The following is a 24,088-nucleotide window of genomic DNA, read 5'->3' on the forward strand; positions in this document are numbered from 1 at the left end:
AGCCCAGGTTGATTTCCTGCAATAAGTAGTCATTTAATTAAAGAACAAAAGTAACAGGAATCAAAATGCTGCAGCTGTATTTTTGTTTTGTTAGACATTATATAAAAAACGAAAAAGTATAATACAGTAAATCATTTTCTGTAACATGAACTTAAAGAGTTCGCAAATTAATCATGATCCGAATAAAAGTGTCTTTTCAACATAACACTAATGACATTGCGTCGTCACATGTCCCTCACGTCAGCGTCCGTGGAGTGGTGAGCGCACCCTCAGTCACACTGCAGAACTGGCAAACAAGCTTGAAAGGCAGTTTTCTCCTGGCAGAGTGACTCTGGGTCCTAACTGACCCCAACAGTTCACTCGTCAGACACCAGACAGTGAGTGTGTCCTCTGGTGTGTCCTCTTACGGCTCAGTGCGGCCATGTTGTCACCTGTGTGCGATCCTGCACCTGTCACAAACACAGCAGGTGGCCTCGAGCCGAACTTCAGGAGAGTTCCCTGATGAATGCTCAGTGTTGGTATCAAAAATTAAACGCAAATTCTTCTCAGAAGAAAATCTCTATGGCCTGTGGAATCTAGAAATTATTTTGAAAAAAATAAGGTTATACATTTGTAAGTTAAAACTTCCAAAACCATCCACAAATAAATCTGTTGCTATTAAAAGCTTCTTAGAAGTCCAACCTGTAAAACTGAACACTGGTTAAAGTAGTGCACAGCCTCACAGGGCTCCCAAGGGGCCCAGAAAGGAGTTATAGCCTGAATTCTTAAAACGACCTAAAACTTGCTTTGAAAGCCGTTAGTTAAACCTTGCAGTATCCCAGAAAGCTGGGGCTTTGCTGAATCAGAAGTAATGAATGGATGAAACAAATTATTGCAAACTAGTAAAGTTAATGATCTTGCTTTTGTAGAGCTGGTAATGTGTTCATGGTATCATTTAATAAACTTAAGAAAATCTCGTATGACTAAAAATATTGTTCTTTTAAAAACTGACAGCAGGTGCAAAGATGTGCTGGTATAAAAATCTTAATTATTTCCTGATGCCAAGTTTGGGGCTCACTCTTAAAATTCTGTCATCTAAGACAGCTATCAAGGATGTAAGAGGGAAAATGCGTATCTTTAGTCAACATCTCTTTTAATAACGTATAATAGGAAAACAAATATTTTGACATTACCACACATAGAATATGTAGTAATTATATCCTTTTTTTTTTCACACAGAGTGAACTTTGAACCTTTTACTGGAGAATGTTGATTTCCTAAACATTTTTGAGTGTTTTCAACAATCAAACATAAAATGATCCATTCCCTCCCAATGTACGCCAGTCACAGGGGAAGGGGAACCTTAAACATTTTAGACTATTTACTTGCATCGTTTTCTCCTGCCTTTCCAGCCTCCTCTTCTGCCCTTGATACATTCATCCTAAACTGTCTTGCACGATGGAGTTCTAGGGTTCCTGGTTTTTATCCCTACATTGAGCTTACAGAGTAGATCTTTTAAACAACCATTGTTGTGGCCACTTTGTGACAGAGACACAAGGAAAGGAATCCATCATTTTAGTTGAAAGCAGGGTTTCCTTTCTCTGTATTCGGGGATTGAGCATCTTTAGACCAAGGGAGAAATGACAAAGCAATAGGACGCAGGCATCCTGCATCACCTCACCTCTCTGGGATGCAAGGTATATGAGAACTTCAGGGAGTATTACACGTCATGGCTCTGGACAGGAGGGGGGAATGCTGAACGAATACGCAGCCAAATGAGCAAAGGGACGTAAGTCTTCCCACCACATCATCAACAAGGACGCCTGTGCCATCTTTGCTTATGTCACATGGACACAGATTCACCTTGGTGGGAAACGTCTTGAGTCCGGAAGAACTGACCAATATATTCCCACTGGAACATAAATGCCATGAAGATGGGACCCTCCTTGATCTCATCCCACAGTTGTTTTCTCAGCACCTAGAATGGTGCCTAACGCATAATAGATACTCAAAATATTTGCTGAGGAAACAAATGTTCTTTGAGCTTTGGGGAGCGTTAGTTTGTGTTAAAGGTGTGATTATAAATGTAAATGAGACAGGAAAACGTAACTGGGAGGGAGAGTAATTACACAGAACTCCCCTAAATCCGGGCATCCTAGAAACCCGGAGACTTGTGAATATTAGAGAAGGGGAGTGAAATGTACAGGCTAGTCACTTTCACGCTGTGAAGTTAATTTTCTTAAATGTGCATCAACTACTTAAAAACACCAATGACTGCAGTACTCGCCTACATAATTGCCTTTCACCAAGCCCTGGGAGAAACCATGGGAACGAACCCCCCTTTTAATTGGGGAGCATTCTGTCTGATAAAGACAGCTGTCTGCAGAAATACTGAATGTGTTGACCTGGATACACAGTTCTTCAAGGCAATTTTCTTTTTTAAATAAATACCACGCAATAAGCATCATGAAACCTGTACCAATAGAAATCTGACCTTGTCAAATGCTTGCTTGATGCGTGCACCTCCATCTCGTTACTTTTGTATTCATTGAGTTCTTTGCGGATTGCTGCCTGCAAGGTAAAACACCACGTTGTTTTACAGGACAGCAAAAAGTTCACATAGGAAATTAGTAACCATACGTGTGGATTAACACCCATTCCGAATACTCGAATACTCGCTGACTTCTGTTAGTTTTTATAATATAGTTCAAAAAAGAAAAAGAAGCAACTTTTTGCTCACCATTTGGACTCTGCTCACCCTCACGGCCCTACCAAGCTAGTGCACAGCCAGTGCTATGGATGTGCTTGGAGAATTTATTTGCTGGGCTGGGGGAAGAAGACAGGCGTCCCCACAATACAAATCAGATGGACCAAGCATGTCCTTAGGGTGCTTATAAAGTAGGACCACCAAAGTGATGAGTCAAGTTCAGCTTTTGGTAAACTGGGAATTTCACAATTAGGTAATCCAGAGAGATTACGTAACTTCAGCACATACTTGTTTTGTACCATTGGAAAAATAACATGGTCATTGCATGCGTGTGAGATGTGCATCAAAGTCTTGTCTGTTTTTGGGGGGCCTGGTCCTGCTCCAGATTCCCAAGGCCCACTCATCGTGTACTTCTCTCTCAGAGAACCCCCCACCCCGGCCAGGAGAGCCGAGAACATCAGACACAGCGTCTGGGACAAGGAAAGGCTTTGAGTGGAAAGATTTGGGGGGGTCTGACTCCATTGACACCCTTTCTGCTCCCCATGTGACCACGTTCCTCCAAGCACATCGCCGACCCTGGGAACCAGGAGTCAGTCTCACCCCGACACGTCTGCGTTTCTCCATGTTGGTGCAGTGTCGTTGTGCATTTATTTATAACTCACGGATTCATTCTCAGCAAGAGTGAGGTACACTTAGCCATTTCAGCAAACCCACTGGCTGAATGTATTATATTCTCTTCCTAAAGGCCTAAATCCCGCCAGACGACCAACTTTGACCACCAATAAGACCTTAGCGTCTCTGAGCCTTTGCAAGTCATCTGTTCAAGAGCATCTCAGGGATTTTTCCCCCTTTCTTGAGGATTAAATGAAACAACTGACAGGCTGGGTTCAGGATGGGGCCGACTAGGGGCTCAGTGAGTGTTAATTCCCTCTGCTTCACCCCTTAGCCTCTGGGACCCACTGCCACCTCGGTCTCCCGCCTCTGACCATTCCATTCAGACTTCTCAGGAGGGTCCTAGAGGCACCTGGGCTGGAGTCCAGGTCAGACTCCAGAGTCACCTGTCCACTGCAGAGGCTTTCCTGAGCAGTGTGGCTCTCTCCCACTCGTCTCTGTCCCTACTGTAGCTCATTTGGGCTTAAACTTATGCCATCTAGTCTCTTTTGCCAGCCTCTCCTACTTCTGATTCACCGCCAGACTAGGTTCCTCAACTTCCACATTCCTGACACTTAGGACTGGATAATTCTCTGTTGTGAGGGTTGTCCTATGCATTGTGGGGTGTTTAGCAGCATCCCTGGGCTCCACCCACTAGATACCCCCACTTGCGACAACCAAAAGTGTCTCCAGACATTGCCAAATGTCCCTAGGGACAAAACCGTCCCCTCGTTGAAATCACAACCCTGACCCTGGATTATCTTTGTGAAACCAACATGTGGTCAAGGCATAGCCTTAATTTGAACAGCTGATGGCACCCACTGCCTAAGAGCAGACTTCCTGGCACGATATGATTTGCCGAATCTCCCAGTACTGTAGCCGTGACCAGCTCGGACAGACCAGCTTTGCACCTTATCTGCTGCCGACAGTCTCGTCCAGGGCTTGTCGGCTCGTCTGTCGTAGTCCTGTGCTTTTGCCACTTCCACATAATCGCTGAATCGTATCAGAATTTTTCTGTCTCGCAGCTCATCAACTGTGGGTCTCTGAGTAAGCTAAAACCAAAGAGCATCACATTAGGGAGCACAGACAAACGAGCTTTCTTAAAGTCCTCTAAGCAAACCGTGCATTTCCAGAAATAAACATAAAACTAAAACTGTGAGGCACAGCCCTGCCGTACGTGATGCTGATGTGAAGGGCTTAAATCACACACTCTTGTTCCGTTTCAGCACAGCACAGGCTCAAGGAAACGCGGATGAATTAACTTAGAGCCCACTTTACGGCAGCAGCTGCTGCTTTTCAATGGCCGTTAGATAAGCTTTTTAAAACAGGGACGGATCAAGTTCAAATGCTAACTACTGCTCGTGGTCCTACGTCGAGCTCCGGGAGGATCGTCTCTTCATTTCAAGCAGTACAGGCTTTATTATTATGAGCACAGTGGAGACACCAGAACACTTGAGTTTAGAGATGGTCAGGGCTTCCAAAGTAGCTCCGAGTGCACAGAGCTGCTGCCTGCGTGGGTATCAGCCAGGGTAAGTCCCAGCAACGCGAGCCCCGCAAACCAACTCTTAGAGCTAATGGGGTTTTCTGCATCAGGAGCTTCCAGATAAATTGAAGGTGACCGAATTGTCTAAAAGGTAACCAAAAGACTGATACCCAGGTATGCATGCTTAGGCGTTGCATAAAGACCCCAAATAAAAGGAGGAAACGCCCAGTCAGCACCTGGCTTCCTGGGAATAAAGGGAAATGACATCTGGATGGTTCTGCCGCACCACGCCCCTCCTGCGCTGGGGAGGGCGGCACTGGTTTTCGAGTGTTTGGGGAGTGAGTTCACTGTGGCCCTGGAAATCACTGATCAGGGTCACAGAGAGATGCCTCGCATTCCCATCCCACTTGCTACAGAACCAGCTCTTCTCTCATCCCTCTTGCCCCTTAATATTCAGGAAATGTGATGCTTAAATTATAGTACCTTTCTTGTCAACCTTTGCTTGATTTCTCTTCTTTCTTCCTGCTCTGTCTGGTCGTTCCTTTCTGTGAAAGATGAAAACAAAAGCAGAGGGGACAGGTTGAGACTTTCTTCTCTGTAGCGGGGGTGCACTCCTCCCCCCATCCCTATTTCTGAGCTGTGTGTGGGCTGTCACCTGGAGGGGACACTTTTTTCCGTGTCACAATTCGTTTTTCCCCCTGTGCCAGTCACTGCTCTCCCTGTCACACAGAAGTACTTGGAAGGGACGCTCTGTCATAGTCCCATCTGCTGGCCCTTCTCCAGGCCACCCTTAACCACACTGATGGCTGCTGTGCATTTATTTTCAGAAGAAACAGAAAACAGACCTCTCTCCTCTCCAATCGAATGTCTCACCTCTATGGGTGTATTTACCTCTGGGAACATAGATGGCAAACAAACACAGGTACATTGGGATCCGTTTTATATAATATGTATGTTCAGATATACATAAGAGTGAATATTCACAGAATAGTCACTGCTTGCTTTTTTCCCCATTTAATAGGTATACATCCTTTTAGCCAACCACCATAAGATCAAAAACACCCTGTTCCGATTCTGGCCCCGAACTGATATTTTCGGGGACTATTTCCAGTGCAGACACTCAGGAGCCCAGGGGACTGTGTGGCAGAAGAAAGAACACGGACACGATGTGCCTTAGCGGGGCTGCGTCTCTCCCCCAGTCGGGCTTTGCCTGGTGAGTTGTGACTGAACCTTCCAGCCGTGCTCACACCTACACTCGGGAGCTAAAAATAGAGCAGAATGCGAGATGCAGCGTAAAATCCATCCTGGCCCTAGGATACGAGATAATGAAAGCCCTATTTCTAGTGCTCTGCTGCTAAATAAAGCCTCAGCGCCCTGACCTGACGAAACACACTCCATCCCTGGGAAGGGCCCTGCCTCAGCACTCCTAGGGCCGGGAGGGAAATCCTGCTGCTCGCATGTCTCACAGTTTCACACTATCTGCCTTTATGGAAAACGTTTCAAACATCCATGCACCTTGGACTGGGCGCGTGGGTGTTTCACATTCTAGCCCTTGCTCTCTCAGCAATTTTGTTTTTCCTTTAAAAAAGATTCAGCTCGCGTTTTAGAAAAGGAGATGAAATCCGATTATGCTCTTGGTTCTAAATGCAAGTGACATACCGGAAGGACGCATTTCTAAGCTGTAGTCAGAAAGCTGATAACAATCAGAAAACAAAATTGCGAGAGTGTCGCGTCTAAGGCCAACCACGAGGGTTTGAGTGATGACAGGACACTCACTTCTCAGGTTTCCTACGAACAGGCCAGGGACATGGCAAGTCCAGCCTCCATGTGGAAACACTGAAACCAGACCTTGCTTTCCTCCAATCACGGATGAGGTCAGCATCACTACCGAGGTCATGTGGGCACAGGTGCCTTGGGAGCTGTCCCGGAAAGCGCCCAGCAGGTCCTCCTCTGGGCCAGGTGCTCTGTGGGGCGCTGCCTCCAAGACGTCCTACCTGGGAGCTCGGAGCTCCCCTCAGCGATGGGTGAGTGGGTGTCTTGTCCCAGACCCAGAAAACCCTGTGCCTTTTACAAGCCAAGGGAACCCTGAGCAGCACCTCCATGCCCAGATTTTCTGGAAACAGTGCCAGGCACGTGGCCAGCCATACTCGAGGCTCCACAAATCATGAGGAATATATATGACTGCTCCCGTGCAGGGGCGAGGTCACCATGAGGGGGCCAGGCAACCTGGGCATGTACTTCAGCTCTGCCCCTTTGCCAAGCGTCATGTTAAAAAGCCCTGTGACCTGACTAAGCCCTGGCCTCCTCCCCAGGGAAATGGGGACAGCAGACGTCCTGACTGCTATAGTGATGAAGGGAGGGAACATAACCAAGCGCTGAGTAGGGCGCCTGACACCGAGTGGGCCAGACACAGAGTCAGCATTTTTCACGTCATCACACAGAGGGGCCGCGGTGTCTCTTGCTCTCGTATCCATGAATACACAGGCCTGGTGCTGAGCGCTCATCAGACACGACTGCAATTAGTCGTGAGCTCCCCACGCGAAGGGGGGCAAACGCAATGTGAGGACATTCTCAGAGTGGATTATAAACAAGAGCAGTAGAGCAGGGGTGTTGGAAGCCTGTATCAAGGGCCCGCAGATCTACACAGACTGTAAGTGGTCACCCATTCTCATCCCCACAGATCAGAACAAAAAACACCCACCACACACTGCCCTGAAAGTCTCGGGCTCTCCCACCCAGGGCACCCAACAGGCTTCTGGGCGGGGGACACACCTGACTGCTTCAGTGGCAAGGAAGGGGCTACCGTGAACACACGGAGCAAACGGTTTCCCATTTGTGCAGCAGGTGAGTGCAGTCAGGCCGTCAACGCTGGCCATGTCCACTCACCAAGCACCGGGTCTGTTTCAAGGCTTCTGCCTTTACTTGCAAAGACTAACAGAATCGGGAGGGCTGCAGGTGGGGGGACCTGGCCGTCTGTCCGCCACAGCCAGGAGGAGCCAATCCCAGGGGAAAGGCCTCTGCCAGCCACGGGGAGCAGGCCACTCCAAGCCCCACATTCATGTCATGGAGACTATTTTCAGGACATCTGTGACTTTGAAGCTTTAGAAATTAGTGACTTCATTTGCTAAAATTCAAATATTTGGTAACATGGCCTGACTTTTCCATCTGCCAACTTGATGAAGCATGTTATCAACAAAAAGCCTTTTTTTAAATTCTCAGACAAGGCCTCATTCACACAATACAGAATAGTAGTCTCCGTATCTTAAGTTTAAAAGGTAAAACAATTCTTAATCTGAGGGCTATTTCCAACAGTCGATAAGGAGGGGATTGTCTGAGGCACTTAGGAAGGCATCGAGGCAAGGCGAGGGGAGGAAATCAGCCAGCACCCAGCACCCAGGGCACGCGCTCTGCGGGCTGCTTTCCCACAGAGTCCGCCTCGTAACTTTGTAAAAAGATGTTCACAGAATAAAAAACCAAAGCCAGAGAATGTCCACAGTGTTCACCACAGAAAAAGGAAAAGGAATGAAAATACTTTTAAAATCTAGGCCCTTAGAAGACACTTTTTGCAGAAAATCTTTTGAAAACTGAAGTCTATTGACCAGCTACATAAGGACCAGCTGAAAAACACTTTCAAAGGGGTTTACCTCCCAAGTCATGGATGACTTTAATGAGATGGAACAGTGTTTTCTAGACAGTGGAGGCTACGTGTGGACACCTGTGTCCACCCAGCACTTACTGTCACCACATACCTAACTGGGGACACCCAGTGGGCGGGTATGATGCTGGGAGGGGAGTGCCCAGAATCATGCCTCACTGATCCAGATAAAGCTGCCTGCTTTATGCCCTCCAGGTTTTATGGAGGGGGTTTATGACCCTGTCCACACCGAGCCTGTGTCGTCTGCGGCCATCGAGAGGCCCCATCCAAAACTGCCAAGGAAACCTGCTCAAAACCCACATGGCAAAAAACTATATGTAATAAAGGTGCATTTCCCTTAGATCTACTAATTAGGGCTGACTAATTGAAGAACCCTGAAGATGGGGACATCTTCCACTGTGCCAGGCGGACAGCTTTTCCACCCTATATTTTAAAGGTGGGTGTTTCTGGGTGTAGCAACTTTCCTTTAGGGCTCACTTTCAGAATTGCTCAGCTGCTCAGACTCACTGGGGACACAGAAGGGGGCTGGGCTGTGAGAAGGGAGGGCACCAGGGCGAAACTGCCCACAGGTACTGTTCCAGCCACAGCCACAGCCTCAGCACACGTGCGGGGACACCCAGAGGGATCCCCAGCTACTCACGTTTCAAGATGTTTCTTCTCTCCAGTTCCTCCACGGCAGGTCTTTGGCTTAGCCGTCTGCGGAAAAACACTAGAATTACATTTTGCACCATGGTGGCTGCTTGCAAATTGCACTCAGGGTCTGCAAGGTCAGAAGTGGCTGTAGCACCCCTCAGGATCGCTCCCCAAAAGCTGCAGGAGACGAAGGGGACCTCTGGTGGCCGCCTCTTGCTGGCAGGGCGAGTCAGACCCCCCCACGGGAGGGAGGTCCCCACTGTCACCGGGCAGCGCGCCTGCCCCCTCTCCATGGGCGGCTCCTCATGTCCAGGTCTGCGCTCAGCCGCCCAGCCTGTCAGGTCCTGAAGGTCCCCGGGGCCGCGTTTGAGCAGCACAGAGATCTGCTCAGGAAACGCTGCCTGCCCAGGCGGAGGGAGGGACGCCCCAGCCTCAGCTTCTGCGTCCAGAGCTGGGGACCTTGGCGTAGGTGCCTTGACACCTGCCCTGCTCCCGCTGCTCCTGCCGCTGAACCAGCCTCCTGCGGAGGCAGCGTGACTGAGGGCGCCCCGCCTCCCTGCACTGAGCCCGCAGCCCCAGCGAGCGAGCGCGGGTCACACACGGGAATCTCCTCCGCGCGCGGAGCCAGCGCCACGCACCCAGCCCAGACCCCGCGTTCCTGCGATATAAAGACAAATCATTATTTCCTCTCAAATGGCTTCTTATTGAGGGCGATGGAGGATGCAGCCCCCAAAATACAGAAATAAACGAAAGGCTTGTCTGGAGAGTGAGGCATAATTAGACATAATTAATGCCAAGCTCCAATTATTTTTATAACTCCAATAATGTTATCCTTGGGTCACAGCCGGAACCCGCCCCAGTTCCGGATCTTTCAGCTCCTTGCAGGGAGACCACGGACAAAGCTGAGTGGTGGCACACCCAGAACGGGGCCCAGTACTTTGTCCCAAAGAGGACGCTGCCTCCAGCAATATTTGTCTCCTATTTATAATCCCTGTCCAAACACAAAGCCGGGGCGTCCCCAAGGCTCTGCTGCTCCTCCCTCCACCCCCAAACAGGACAGTTTGCTCTTCTGTCCCCTGGGGGCGGGCTTTGTGTGTCTGCTGGCTCCGTGGGTGGCTGCTTCAACAACCTGACTTGCTGTTGGGGCTCCCTGACAACTCCTGGCTGGGAGGGGCCTCCCCACCTGTTTGTTCCAAGCCACAGGCACAAAACCCAGCTCAGTGGGCGGGACTACTCAGCCTGGTCAGGTCGCCAAATGCCGTTCATTCACTCAACCCCATAAATGACTCTACCAGGCAATGTCCCAAGCCCCAGGACACAGTGTAGCCAAGAGAAGCCTGTCCTGCCCTTGGAAAGCTCACAGTCTATCGAGGAAGGCAGACAGTCAACAAATGAACAAAACCAACCCAGAAAGCGGCCAATGTGTGGAGGAAATAAATGGGGGCGAGGAGTGAGGGATCAGTGAAGAGGCAGGGAAATTTAGGGGAGAGCCATTGCTGCTGAGACCCCATGAAAAGGAGGAGCCAGCCAGGGGAGGATCACACCTCTCAGACACAGTGCCTCCTACTAGTAACTGCTTCCAAGCTAGGCTTGAAGATGGGGGGGGGGGGGGGGTAGGGCAGTCATCAAGGCAGGCTCCATGGAAGAGGACACTGTCACAGTAGTGGACAGCCCACAGGGGCAGAACCTGGTGCCCAGTGACTGTTAGCTGATCAGCCAGGGCCACCTGAGGAGGGAGGCACCAGTCTGTGAGGAGCGGTGCTAGGAGGAAGGACCCAACAGCGCTATAAAAGCCTGGGTAGGTGGGTTGATCTGGATGGGACGGCTGCCTGGAGGGTGATGCTTTAGTAGAGATCCAAAGGATAAGTGGGGACCGCTAAGCAAGGAAGGGAGGGAAGAACTCAGGAGGCAGTGGGGAGAGCACGTGCAAAGGTCCTGAGGTTGGAAGAAATCCTGCAAGAGCCATGGAGCCTGAATGGAGGTGTGTGCACAACCACCAGCAAGAGAGCTGGACAGGGTGGGGGCAAGGGTGTGCCAGCTTTGGGTGTGCCAGCTTTGGGTGTGCATTCATAAGCACTGTCTGGACTCCTCAGATTGCTACCCAAGGAAGAATAGAGCAGAACCTGCTACCAGGACACACAGCCTGCCCGTGGCCAGGAGCCCTCATCAGACAGGAAGGACAGGCGTCCCAGGCCTGCGAGCAGTGAAGGGCCCCCTGAAATATCAAAGATGACGGGACACTACTCACCCTAGCCTAAGAACACTGCAAACTCCAAATCCACACATGGCAGACGGCACATACAGAGGGTGCCAAAGGAATGTACACACATTTTAAGAAAGAAAAAACTATTAAAATTACGCTGATGGGATCCACTTTGAGCACCTCTTGTCATTGCAGAGGTCAAATGTGACTTGTATTCATCTTTTGTTATCGGTTTATATTGAGTATGACAATTTTAATAGTTTTTTTTTTCTTAAAATGTGTATACATTTTTTTGGCCTCCTCTGTATATAAAACATAACATTTCGTCCACTTGCTCCCTGAAACTCAGCTGACTCCATGCGGGATGGGATGACCACAACCCTACTGTCACGTCACGCACACAGCACGACTGTGCCTCCTGTACAGACGAGACCATCGACGCACAGAGAGGCCACGTGATCAGGTCTCACTGCCCACAGACCCTGGAGCCCACACAGGCAGGTGTGAGTGGCAGGAAGGAGCAAACGCATGCCCGCGGCCCCTCACCCACACTGTGCAGCGTGCCCGGGCGGCCCAGGGCCGGTGCTGCCAGAGAATCCTCGTTTTGGCACCTCACAGCAAGGGGTCGCCAGGACCTGTGGGCACACGGCCCAGGGAGGCTGCGCTGTGGGAGCTGAGGGGCCCCGGGCCTCGGGGAGCGGGCCAGGCAGGGCTCAGCATCCTGAGGGATTCCCCAGCTCCCACCCACAGCTGCTCCCTCTCCTGATTCAGAAAACAGTGCTGCTGTGGTGACGATGACGTGCAGGTGTCGCCCGGAGCTGGGGAAGCCAGTCTATTTTTGACTCTCCTCCTTGAGGAGGCCGGAGTATGTAGCTCATTCCAGTGCCTTGTGAGGCGGGAGTGACACTGAGAAAAGAAATGTCAGGAGAGACGCCCCACCTGTGCTCACAGGAGAGATGGGGGTACAGCGGCCTGGGGACCAGCAATGCGTGGAAGGCCCTGGGGAACAGAAGGGAAAGGCATGGAACGCCTGGAAGGGGCAGGGCGAGCGGGTGGCCCCTGTGGAGGGGCCCCAGGCTGTAGGGACGTGGGAACCCACCCACACCACTGACCCCTCGGGGCTTCCAAGCCCTCCTGCCTCCCTCACGAATGGATCTGTAGTGAGCCCTGCTTCCCACCTGACCCTGTGCTGTGAGCGTGGGTAATGCCTGGGGATGGGAGAGACCGGCCAGTGAGCGGGGATGAAAGATGGAGAGGAACAGGTGGAGACCAGCGCCGTGGGCCACACACAGGCGCTTGCTGGCTTGTCCTACTCCTTGCTGGCCCCCTCCTCGCACACAGGATGGCCACAGCACCAGCAAGCGTTAGTAGCCGCGGGAGATTCCAAGAAGCGAAGGGAAGCTCCACTGCCCACACTTGGCCCCAGCCGCCGGCATCGCCCCACCTGTCCACTCCCACCACGGCTCAGGTCTGAAGTCACCCCAGCGTGGAGCAGGAATCCAGAAGAATTCCTGCCAACCAAGCAGAAAGCCTTGGAGCGCAAAGCTGCAGTTGCTGAATAGACAGATCCGCGCCCACGGGGACGCTGGCTATTCTGCAAGCGCCTTCCTGGGAGCACTGAGCCTGCTCCACCACCAGTCTTGAGTCACGGGAGAATGCTGGCGTCCCCGCCTGGGACGGGATTTCCCCAGGGCGGTGCCTTCATTGCCATTCAACAGCAATTCCTGCGTGCTGGGCACGGGGTTCCCGTGGGGCGCTGTCAGGGCCAGCAGATAACCATGGACATGTGGGCAGGCCCGGGAGAGGAGGTCAGGGAGGGGACACCTCTCCAGGGTGTGACAGGAACATGAGGCCACAGAAAGACCAGGGATAGGCTGCAGACTGGGGTGAAGCTAGTCCGGCAGCAGTCCCCTCTGTCCTCAGTCACCCCGCAAGTACCAATACCAGCCCACTTAGGGCTCATGTGGGGAGGCACTGGTTGCAGGTCCCCCAAGCGGCAGCCCCGTCACAGCATCTCGTGACCCCAGGCACTCAACATGCACTCGTCCAGAGCCCACCTCCTCACACTGCTCATCTTCCGGTGTCCCTGTCATAGAGAGTGGCACTGGCCATTATCCAGTCACTCATTCTAGACCCCTGATGACCCTTTGCCCTTTTGCTCCTAACCCTCAGCCCCCAGGAACCCCCACATGCTGGGTTCTACTTGCCGACACCTCTTACATGCATCTGCCTCTCCATCCCCATCCCCACGTGACCCAAGCCACCAGCCTCTCACCTGGACATGTGTGACAGCCTCTGTGGGCCCCTCGCTGCTTACACTGCCCCCTCGGGCACAGACATCCTCCTCCCATCACACCCCACACGCGCTGTGCAACAACGGTCTGTACCACGCCCTGCACTCCATCCTCCCACACACGTTATCTTAAAAACCAATGCAGTGTCCTAGCTGCAACATAAAGGAGGAAGGAAGGTCAGTTCTAATCAAATGACACAGTCAATCCGTAAGTGTTCAGACACGAGCACATTAGGTGACGTAGTAAAGGTGTCAACTGCCCAGACCGACATGAAACAATCACCGTGGTGCCATCGGCTACCAAGGCAGGAGTCCCCTACTGGTCATTCACCGGCTCCGAGAGACGCTACTGTGGGGGAGCCGCTCCCCAAAATGAACAATTGTTGGTCAGGTTCTGACAGAAACAAGGACATGCTTCTGTCAATGTCCAAGGCGTCCGCACTCAGGGGAAGCGCCCCTGTGTTGAAACTGCGAGTCACGTGGGTGCCACAGCGCACGTAGGTCATCGTAACAGGCTCTGCACCTGCGTGAGGGGCCAAGGGTCAGTGAAAGCCAGGTGGAGTGGGGCGAGTCCTCCCTGCCTAGTACGTGCCCTCGACTGCTGGGACACCAGACCTGCTGTCCTGCCCCAAAATGCAGAAGTACTGTCACTGCAACAACCAAGTTCACCGAGGGTCAAAGGGATGCTGCTCCCACCCTGAGTTCTGGGGCAGCCACCTCACCTCCTCTGAGGGGCCCTGCAGGCTTGAACGGGGGGCCCTTCCTTTACTGCCGCCGTGGGCTGCCTGACCTCCAGGCAGGTGTGCTACCCCACGAGCACCTGTGAGACGTGTTCCAGCCAAAGGCTCTCTGCGGTCACCCTGGGGGCCAGCCTCCTAGGCTCCCTCCAGGGCAGGGGCAGCTCTGGGGTTCTCCCAGCCCAGCACTTCCAGGGCAGCAGTCCCTCCCTGTGCCTGGAAGCAGAGAGGCAATGCTGCCTCCCAAGTTTATGGTCAGAATACAGGAGCGATGCACATGGAGCCCTGTGGGCACAGCGCCAACTGCACCTGAGCACTGAGCACCTGCCTCTACAGCCCCTCCCTGTCTCCTCTGCTGCTGCGGTCTGGGTCTGCAGGCCTTCCCGTGGGTCACCCAGGAAAACAGGGTGACCCTGTGGGAGGTGGACATGGCCGCTGAGAGGCACTTTCTCTTTATTCTCTCAGCCAGGTAGAGCAGAGGAAATTACTCAACCTGACGCCCAGCCCTATCTAATGCTATTTCTGAAAGGAGGCATAGAGTGTGGAAGAGGCCCAGGGCCTGGGTGAGGTGCGACGGAGAGGAGAGCGAGTCCCCTGAGGGGACTGTGATCCCCTGCAGGTGACAGGCTCTGCCGTGCAGGGCCATGGAATCCACTCAGTACACAGGTGAGTGAACGCTACTTACCATTGTGGTGGCAGTTTCTACTAGTGTCAAATGGCTTCTGAGTGGCTGCAAACAACTCAGTTTGTAACCCAGCAGCTGCATCTGGGCAGAGGGGTAGGTGGGGCTGAGGCTACTGCCTGTTTTTACCACGTACATAATCCCCTTATTCAGCTTTTACAAACTGAAACACCCCGTAATGCTCCCCATGGCCTGCGCCCTGGCAGTGAGACCCTGGTCGACTGGGCACAGACGTTTCTGCAGCAGCGGCTGGGTGCCAACCCTGCCTGGCCGCCACCTTCCTCACGCACTACCCCAGTGGCACCTGGTGACCGTCCTGCTGCAGACACTGCATTTCTCACCTGTGAGCTCTTGCCCAGGCAATCCCCTGCCAGGCTTCCCAACCCCACCTGCCTGGGGAGGGTCTCCCGGGCCAGCCCCACTGCGCTCCTCTCTTCAGCCGCCAGGTCAGGGAGTCTGAGCAGCCCGCAGCTCCCCAGGTCCCTGGACCCCCGGCCCCTCCTCCACCGAGATGCTCATCCCCTGGGCTGCCTCTCAGGGTCCCCACCCCTCCCTCCTCAGCAAGTCTGAGGGGCACTTGCGGCCCAGGGCAGGGGCCCAGCCACACTGCAGTGAGCAAGCGAACACCAGACAGCGAAATGCCCAGGCAGAGAGAAGCACCACCTCCACTTTCATCTGTCCTTGATTTTAGAGAAGAAACAGCACCACCCTACACACCAAATGGCTCCGACAGGACAGAGAGGTCCTCAGTGCCATTGAGGAGTGCCTGACGCTCACCAGCCCAGAGAGGAGAGGTTAGGAGCCCCAGGAGGGAACCCAGGACCCCCACTGCACCTTGGGCACTCCAGCATGCTAGGAGCACTTCCTGTGCCCCCCACCACATCCGGGGTGCACGTCACACTCTCTTACTGGACCTCACTCCCAGCCCCCTGGTCCTGAAGGCAGTGCCTGCATCCATTTGGTTCCTTTCTCCTCTCCCAGGGCCCAGGAGCGAGGCTGGCTCAGAAGTGTCTGTCCTTGAACTGAAATGCTGTGGGGGAGGGTACCCCTGAGAAGGGGGCAGCCTATCTGTCCACGGCACCCCAGAGACCCCTCAGTTACCCTCTCCCTGCTCCTCCTTCCCAGCTTCCTGCCACCTGCCAGCAGCCCCTTGGCCCAGCACTGGACAGTCGGGGACAGGGGGCACATATAAACTGCCAGGGGGTGCTCCCTGGGCCCACCAGGGGCTCCACGTACACGCCTCCGAACAGACTTTAGAAATCACCGCCACCCAACGGGAATGTCTTCATTCACGCACCCATCTGTTTGTTCAGGTCTTCCTTTTCCCTTCCATATGTCTCCACAGAACTAATCTGAACACCTACAAGAGCAGACACTGCTAGTCTACCCAGTGTCCACTCTGTCCTTAAGCAGCACCGGAAAGCTGATTGCACGCAGTGCAGCCTCTGTTCCAGCAAAGCATGGCCATGCGAACAGGCTCTGACCCGGGAGCGATGTGAGGAGCTGCTGGGGAGAACCTTCCTGAAGAGCTGTCTCAGCTGCCATGTGTGCACCTTTGGGGCTGCAGTGGGATGCCTGGAGGGCAAATGCCAGCGTGAGGATAATTGAGCAGGAAGGGAGAGGAGCCCGAGGCGTCTGTGACTGTGGGACAACTATGCCAGGCCTGACTGTCTACAACTACTCCATGGAGCAGGGTAGTTCCAGGCCTCGTGTCCAGAGCCAGCCGGCCGGCCTGAGTCCAATCTCAGTCCATCGCCTACCAGCCGCGTGACTGTACATCTCAGCGAACCTCTCTGAGCACTTAGAGCTTAGGCTTGAGTGAATGCAGGCAAAGCACCGTCCGTGGCACATAACATGAATGTCACAAACGTTACTGAGCCATCATTGCATCAGTATTACTGTGACTACCGCTTGCACCAGTTAAGCCCCGATCCTGGGGAAAGCAGGGCCAGCGGATTCACTCCCTGCAAACACCTGTCTCGCTGGCTCCGACAGGTCGAGTCACTCACCTGGGCTCACTCAGTCCACAACTCCCAACCAGGTGACCTCCGGACCCACCAGACCACCTGCCCCTCTGGGTTTGGGAATCCTGTCTATTGACACTGAAGGGAGGTTGACATTGTTTCGCATTTTCTTACAAAACACGCTGTACCTTCTTGGACAGATTCCCAAGCAACCAAGAAAAACAAAGAGCAGCTGACCCTGTGCAGTGACTCCAAGGACAAAGGACATGGGCTTGCTTCACAGTGACCCAAACAAGGGAGGCTGCGCTCGCCCTGCAGGGACCACGGAGCCCTCCCTGCTCACCCCAAGTTCTACCCCAAAGACCAAGGTGTATAGTTCTGTCCCCCGAAGCGTAGGTTTTGTGAAACATTCCCCGGTTTGGAAGTGCTGTTTTCTGATGCTCAGTTACCTCCATCTTAAAGCAGAACATGCAGGATGCACACTTTACAGCCACCGCTCTGTGGGGCTGGCCTCGCCTGCCTCCCGGGCCGTGCAGGGCCACCCAGCGTCCTCCCTCTGGGGCAGAGGTCACGCCATCCTCCCCACAACACCCCACAGGGCCCGCCCACAGCCCTGTCCCACGAGCTCCTCTTGCATTTTTGTAACAAATCCTTGCAAGTGTCCTTGTAAATCCTGGCATTCTTCTTGACATTCGTAATACTTGGGGGCAGGCTCCTTCCCATAGCAGCGGACCCGGCAGTTGGCGTCAAGTTCAGGGTCTGGGATGGTTTATCTGGATAGAACAGACCTGATCTCAATGTACCCTGAGGTGTCTAACCAGAGATGGAAGCCCCAGGAAGACGCCAAGGCTCTCCGGAGGGCTGAGGAAGCAAGTCAGGTAAATCTGCTTCATCACAGAAAGGAAGCAAAGCAGAGAAATTGCCAACACCAAGAGTCTTTGTTCCTGGGAGCTCAGAATCCCAAGGGGACTGCGGAGAGCTGGAGGTGGCAGGAATCTTGAGCTCACCACCCCAGCAGGTCACTGCCGGGGGCGGAGGCGGGGTGTCCTGGGCTGGACCCACAGGGTCTGTAGGGAGCTGGCCCTGCTCCACTGTCAGCTGAAATAGCACCCCGCCCAGCACAGCTGCACTTCGCTTGAAGAGGCCCAGCAGTCAGTTTTCTGTTCAAGAGTGACCTTGGGCACAGTGAGTTCTTTATCAGTCTGTACGTCTACATTCTTTCTTCCATTTCCTAAAAATCCTTGTAGAGACTGGCCCACTGGTAGTTTCAAAGACTGAGCCGACGAATGTGCTTTCATAGACGAGGCGGCCAAGTTCAGCCCCTGAGATTCCCGTTGTGCAGTCGAGCTGGTGCTGGGAGAACGTCTCATGCGATCCTCGTGGAAGGATGTGCTTCAGCTCGAGAGCTCCCCTGACCCTGAGGCCAGCGGTGACCCCAGGGCTGCGGTTCCCAGGTCAGCGGGTGAGGCAGAAGCTCAGGCCCAGGCCCTCCTCAGCGACCTGACGACGACCTTGGCCTCCCACCCCTCCCCCATGTCCTGTTTCACCCGAAGGGAAATGCCTGGCTCCTGACGTGCCCCACCTAGAACCCCAAAATATTCAGTAAGTCCACTAGCGTGAGCTCCACAGGCTCCCAGAACAAAGAAAAGTGGGTTTCAAGCCCACCTATTTTTGGGGGGTTGCATTTAATGCCACCCATGTCCAGTAGATGGATGGGGCTCATTAAACCCCAACACACAGCAGTCTGTCCTGTCCTCGGTGGTCAGTGGAAAACAACCCACCATTCACCAGCCATCCATCCGTAGAAGTCACGCGGAGCCAGAGGGAAGGCACTGTGGTAGGAAACGAATCACTGATGACAGGAAAACCCAACAGAACTCCATGCCGGGCCTTCAGTGCCCTTGAACTTGAGCTGGCACTGCTCGCCACTGCCACCCCATTATTTCAAAACCACCAGTGGAGTCTCCTCTACCTAGTCCACATGCTCCTACTGTGAGCTCATCCAGGCTCAGGAGTTGAACCATCACTATAAGTGCCAGGGACACGGCCAACTATGCATCTCCCTTCCTTCCCACATCCACCTGTGTCCATATTTTACTACACACAATGATGCATCGTGTACTTCTGGCCATGCCGCACCATCTCTGTACCCAGCACCTACCTGCACGTTGCAGGGACCTGAAATCTCTGTAAGTGGGGGTATGCACCCCAAGAGGTATACAGGGGCATTTGATGCTGCAGGAGAAACCAGGGCTGCTTTCCTGTGGTCTCGATTTCTCCCTGTAAGTAACCTGAAACATTCTCTTATGTCCTAGCAACCACAGATAAACCACAGGGTAGCAGGCAAAGTTTGCATGAATTTTTAAGGACAGCAATAATGATTGTTATTATAACAGTAACATCCGGGGCTGGCTGTGGCGAGGCCCCGGTCACAATGAAGGGCTATGATATGGGTGTCAGAGGCTTGTTTTAAGGATCGAGGTGGTGACACGTGTACAGCGTCCCACATCACGTGGAACACAAAGGTTCCATCCAGGGCTGCTGACGCTGAAGCAGGCACAGGGCCCAGCCTGGCGGGTGTGGACATTACTGCTTCATTCACACTGACACGGACCAGAAACTGGACTTGGCCGTAGTATGTCGTGCGTTTCCTGCGCTCGCGTGAGAGATGAGAGCGGGATCTGGTGGCATCAGGCGGTGATGCCTAGTGGTTAGGGAGGAGGGCTCCCAAACCTCCTGTCTGGCTGCTCGCCGTGAGACTCTGGGACACACCTTCACCTCTCTGTGCTGTTTCCTCCTCTGCAGAGCAGGGATGACAGTCTCTGCCAAGGGCTGCAGTTGTGCCCGGTGCCCTGGGGGCAGTCAGGGGGCAGCCCTTCCCATGTGCTGCTGCTCTGGTTGATGTTGTCATGAATTCTGGCCTCAGAGGCTGGTTCTCCCTGTTCCACTTATCTGAAATTTACGGCAGGCACTTCCCCGGAAATGAGAATTGTCAGCCACGCAGGTACAAACCCACAGCAGAACAAAGGCCCCGCGGGACGCAGCTCAGCCAGCTGGTCCTGCCCGTGTTCAGTCGGACACCTGGACGGCAGCTTCAGTGTAAACATGGTCTCCACAGGTCAGCGTGTTCTGTCCCTAGGACCTAAGACAGACCTGCCTCACCTGAGCACAGCTAGATGATGGACATTCTCTGAACTCAGCTGTCACACTGTCCTGTCCTGTTGGCCCCATAGACAGCAGGGGGAGCTGGTGGGCTGAGGCCACGCCCACAGCGACGCTTTGTGCCCCCAAGGCCTTGAAGCATGGAGACCTACAGGCAAAGATCCCCTGGGAAGTCAGCATCCAGGCTCAGGGGGTGCGTGTACTATGGGCGGTCGGAGGCCATGTCACCCGTAAGGACGACGCAGAGGGGCAGGCAGCCTCAGGACCACCCTCCCAAGGGAGCAAGGGTGGGGAAACTGGAGGTTAACCACCTAAGTACGGCTACACAGCCCAGCTGGGCCCTGGTCAGCCTGACTCCGGGGACGCTGACCCCTCACAGGAGCGGGGGACCATGCCACGTCGTTACCGTGTGTTCCCACTGCCTCATGTCAGATTGGGCAGCGCAGCGCCGACCTCATGGGCGTGATGTGTGGGGAACAGAAGCAGCCCAGGTGCCGTCCGGTTTTTCATCTCACCACACGGTCTCGAAAGCAAAGTAGGCGAGACCTGGGAAGTCACCGGGTCCACCTGGGGCTCCCAGAGTGACCTGACCACCCCCCACCCCACCCCAGCAGCTAAGCTGAACCTCCTGACCGCCCAAGAAAAATTCATCGCTGTTTCCTCTGGGGCTCAGAATTAACCTTCACAGAACTAACCATTCTTCTCCTTCTTCTAAAGTCTTTCACTTAAATGCCCAGAAGTGGGACACTCACTCAAGATGTGCAAACTGTCACCAGGACCCCACACACACTCACTGCTCCATTACTTTCGAGTCACGTGGCTGCCAGCAGTGAGGGATGGCACGGAAACCATGTCACCAGGGCTGAGTATCCTTATTTAGTTTGTTATGATTTACATTAACAGTGACATTATTAAAAAGTATTTAATATTTAAAGGTAATATTATGGGAACGTTTTATTGTTGTTTTAACTGGGGTGAAAGGTTCTTTCTTACTACGAATTTTTAGGTCTGTGGTTGCTAGCGAAGTTGAATTCTTTTCCGTATGTTTGTTTAGAAGTTTTGCTCCTCCCTCCTGAGCGCCGGTGCCGGCTTCACCCACAGACCTCGGGTCTCACTGCTCCTGCACAGCTGGTCTTCATCCTTGAATACAGACGTGGTCTAATTCAATGCGTTTGTCCCGCCTCCTCTCCGCTTTCTTTCTTTCTTTCTTTTTTTTTTCTCATTTCTGGAAATGTAGCTCAGGAAAATGATCCATAAAAAGGAAAATACTGCCGTGTGAAAATGAGCATTGCAGGTTTATTTTTCCAGATCTTGAGGCATCTAAAATCTGCTGAGGGTGGGAGCAAAAGCTGGACACGTGTCCACTCCTGAGATACTTGACCACTTTTAAAAATGAATATTTGAATACCGTGTAGCAGGATGAAAACCCTCTGACATGACGTCAGGTGGCAAAATCTCACCTCTGCTAAGAGGGCCTGCATAAAAAATGGGTATGTTTACTTACATTTCTATAGTAAACTCTAGAAATGGATTTGAAATCATGTATAGAAAAATATACCCCATAAAGATAAAACAAAGAGATGTGGAAATTGAGGCAAAGGGCCTATGACAGAAGGTCAAACACAGACACCCACCCAGAGTGACACAATACAGTTGCCACACCTGGCTCTTAGCTTCTTGGTGGCCAAAGCAAAAGGGGAAACACAATGAATTACAAAATGTACATTCTCCTTAAGATACTAACAGGCAGCTGTTATACAGAAGCACAGCTTATTTGAATCCTGAAGCCTCAGAGAACAGTCTTCCAAGGTCCTAAGGAAGGCGACACAGTGTAGCATAGGGTGGGCAGTGACACGTGGGAGAGACAAACTCTGTAAAAATACAGATTCCTACTCAAGATATCTCGAGTGGGGGCTGGGAATCTGTTTTCACAAAGTTCCCTGGTGATCTGGATACACAGTCAGGTGTGGGAACTGGTGTGGCTCACATGACCAGTTACCCTCTCTATGTCGGCTGCTGTGTGACTGTGGGCAAGTGACCCACTGCTCTGAACCAAGTTTTCCTCTTCTAAAATAGGACCATTAAGAGTATCTACTCCAGAGAGCTCTTGTGAGGCTTCAAGGAGACGACATGCAGGAAGCACCCAGCAGGAAGCTGGTACACAGAAGACGCTGCATAAATGTTAGCAAGGACCATTATTAAAACCACATTTCTTGGTCCCTCATCTTGGATGAAGCCTGCGGGGCTGGGTTGGAGGCTCTCGGACAAGCTGGGTCCCCCCCAGCACAGCTCAGGAGGAGGGAAGTCAGTAAATATTTATTGAAGGTCAGTTGTTAGTATGCAATCCCCAACTCCCAGCAATGAAGCTTCAATATTTCCCAAAGGGATGGCTTCCCTTCTGGCAATTACTTTTTTTTTCTTTTTTTGTAAGCCTCTAAAAGAAAGGTTTCTATACTAAGACCCTACTCCACGCCCCCAGCTTTCCTTGCAGCTTCAGCAGAAAGAAGAGACCAAGGCTAATGTTTGGGGGTCCAGCCATGCCACGATAAGCTGTGCCAACCTCATCCCTCCATGCTCAAAAGTGGCACGCTTCCTCCTTCAAATTCTGCAGATGTCAAGGCGACCGTGGGGGCTGGGAGCAGCGGCACACAATGCTTTTTTCCTCCAGGAACTTGTTTTCGTGGAGGCCTGAGTGGTGGCAGCCTGTTCTGGATGCAGCAGAACAAAATGTACAGAAGGACGGCGCAAGGATCATTTAATGCCTGTGTTAACATGCTAAGTACCAGCTCCTGTCACTACTGAGTATTAATCAGCTCGTTTCAGTGCGATGGGTCCCAGAGCACAGCACTCCCACAGGAGAGTTAATGGAAGGCTCGTGCATCACTCAGGCAGCACGTGCCCAGCTCCTCTGTCCCCAGGCAAATCACACAATGGTCACAAAAAAGAACCATTGGGACAGGATGACGCGGCCGCTGGCTCCTTTGGCACAGCAGGAGTTGTCCACACAGCAGAGCTCAGCTCATCCTTACTGAGGCCTGCTGGGCGGCCCCCTCCCCCTGTACAGGTGACAACTCGCCCAGGAGGGCACCCGGCCACAGCCAGAACTGCCCCTGAGCGCCCCCTGCCAGGCGCAGGCTTCTTTGTGTTCTGACAGGGACTAAGCGGGAACTTTCCGAAGGACCCCCAGAGAGGACAGCACTGCCATGGCCTCCATTTTACAAACAGGAGGGACACTCGAGATGGTGGTGTGTGCCCAAAGTCACACAGCTGTGACAGGAAGGCTGGGATTGGAACCCCCATCCACGTTTCCCCAGCCCGTGCGCAGCCGAGAATCTCTTTCTGGATATTTTCACTAGCTCCCCCAACCACCTTCCACGCTGGGGGACTCGGTCATCAGCTCCCACCCTAACACAGGAAGGAAGTGTTTTGTACCCAAAGGCCCAGTGTGCTGGCTGGAGGCCAAACCAGTACAAGAAAATGAGAAGCTGTGACAGACAGTGCTGGCCCTTCTGGAATGCGGTCCCTGAGGCCTGGGCGTCCTCCTCCTGGCTGGGGGACCCTGGGCACAGTCCTCCTTAAGGCTTAGTGTTCTCACCTGTCAAATGGAAACGGTAACAGCACCTACTTCACTGGCTTCCTATGAGGATTAAATTAAATGAGGAAAAGGAAGCAAAACTGACAGCATGGGGTCGGCACCTCAGCATGAAAGCAGCCGGGCGTCCTCACCGCTGCTGCCCCTTCAATGGTGTGCACATGCCAGGACTGAAGCACGGCCATCTGCGCCTTTGTGCAGAATTTCCAGAACATGCCTACTATGCGAAACACGGGAGCTGCTCCTGGACTCTGGTGCTTCCTTCACACCTGTGCTAAAGGTGAGCTGATCTCCCCTATAGAAGGGGGGTGAGAACCATCACACTTACACTCCTCCACAGGTGACTG

At 52.8% G+C, this 24,088-nt stretch overlaps 1 protein-coding gene across 2 annotated transcripts in view; it reads right to left on the bottom strand.

Annotated features, from left to right (window-relative positions):
* Positions 1 to 8: 8 nt before the first annotated feature.
* Positions 9 to 24,088, bottom strand: part of PHACTR3 (phosphatase and actin regulator 3) — a 158,333-nt gene continuing 134,253 nt past the window's right edge. For both annotated transcript variants that reach the window (XM_074318348.1, XM_074318349.1), the window contains exons 9-13: positions 9,116 to 9,171; positions 5,304 to 5,365; positions 4,249 to 4,389; positions 2,474 to 2,550; positions 9 to 575 (exon numbers count right to left, since the gene is read on the bottom strand). In XM_074318348.1, coding sequence (XP_074174449.1) covers positions 560 to 575; positions 2,474 to 2,550; positions 4,249 to 4,389; positions 5,304 to 5,365; positions 9,116 to 9,171 — 352 coding nt within the window. In that variant the 3' untranslated portion in view covers positions 9 to 559. The remainder of the gene's footprint in view (positions 576 to 2,473; positions 2,551 to 4,248; positions 4,390 to 5,303; positions 5,366 to 9,115; positions 9,172 to 24,088) is intronic.

The sequence above is a fragment of the Rhinolophus sinicus genome, linkage group LG13, assembly GCF_036562045.2.
Source record: "Rhinolophus sinicus isolate RSC01 linkage group LG13, ASM3656204v1, whole genome shotgun sequence".
Taxonomy (NCBI): Eukaryota; Metazoa; Chordata; class Mammalia; order Chiroptera; family Rhinolophidae; genus Rhinolophus; species Rhinolophus sinicus.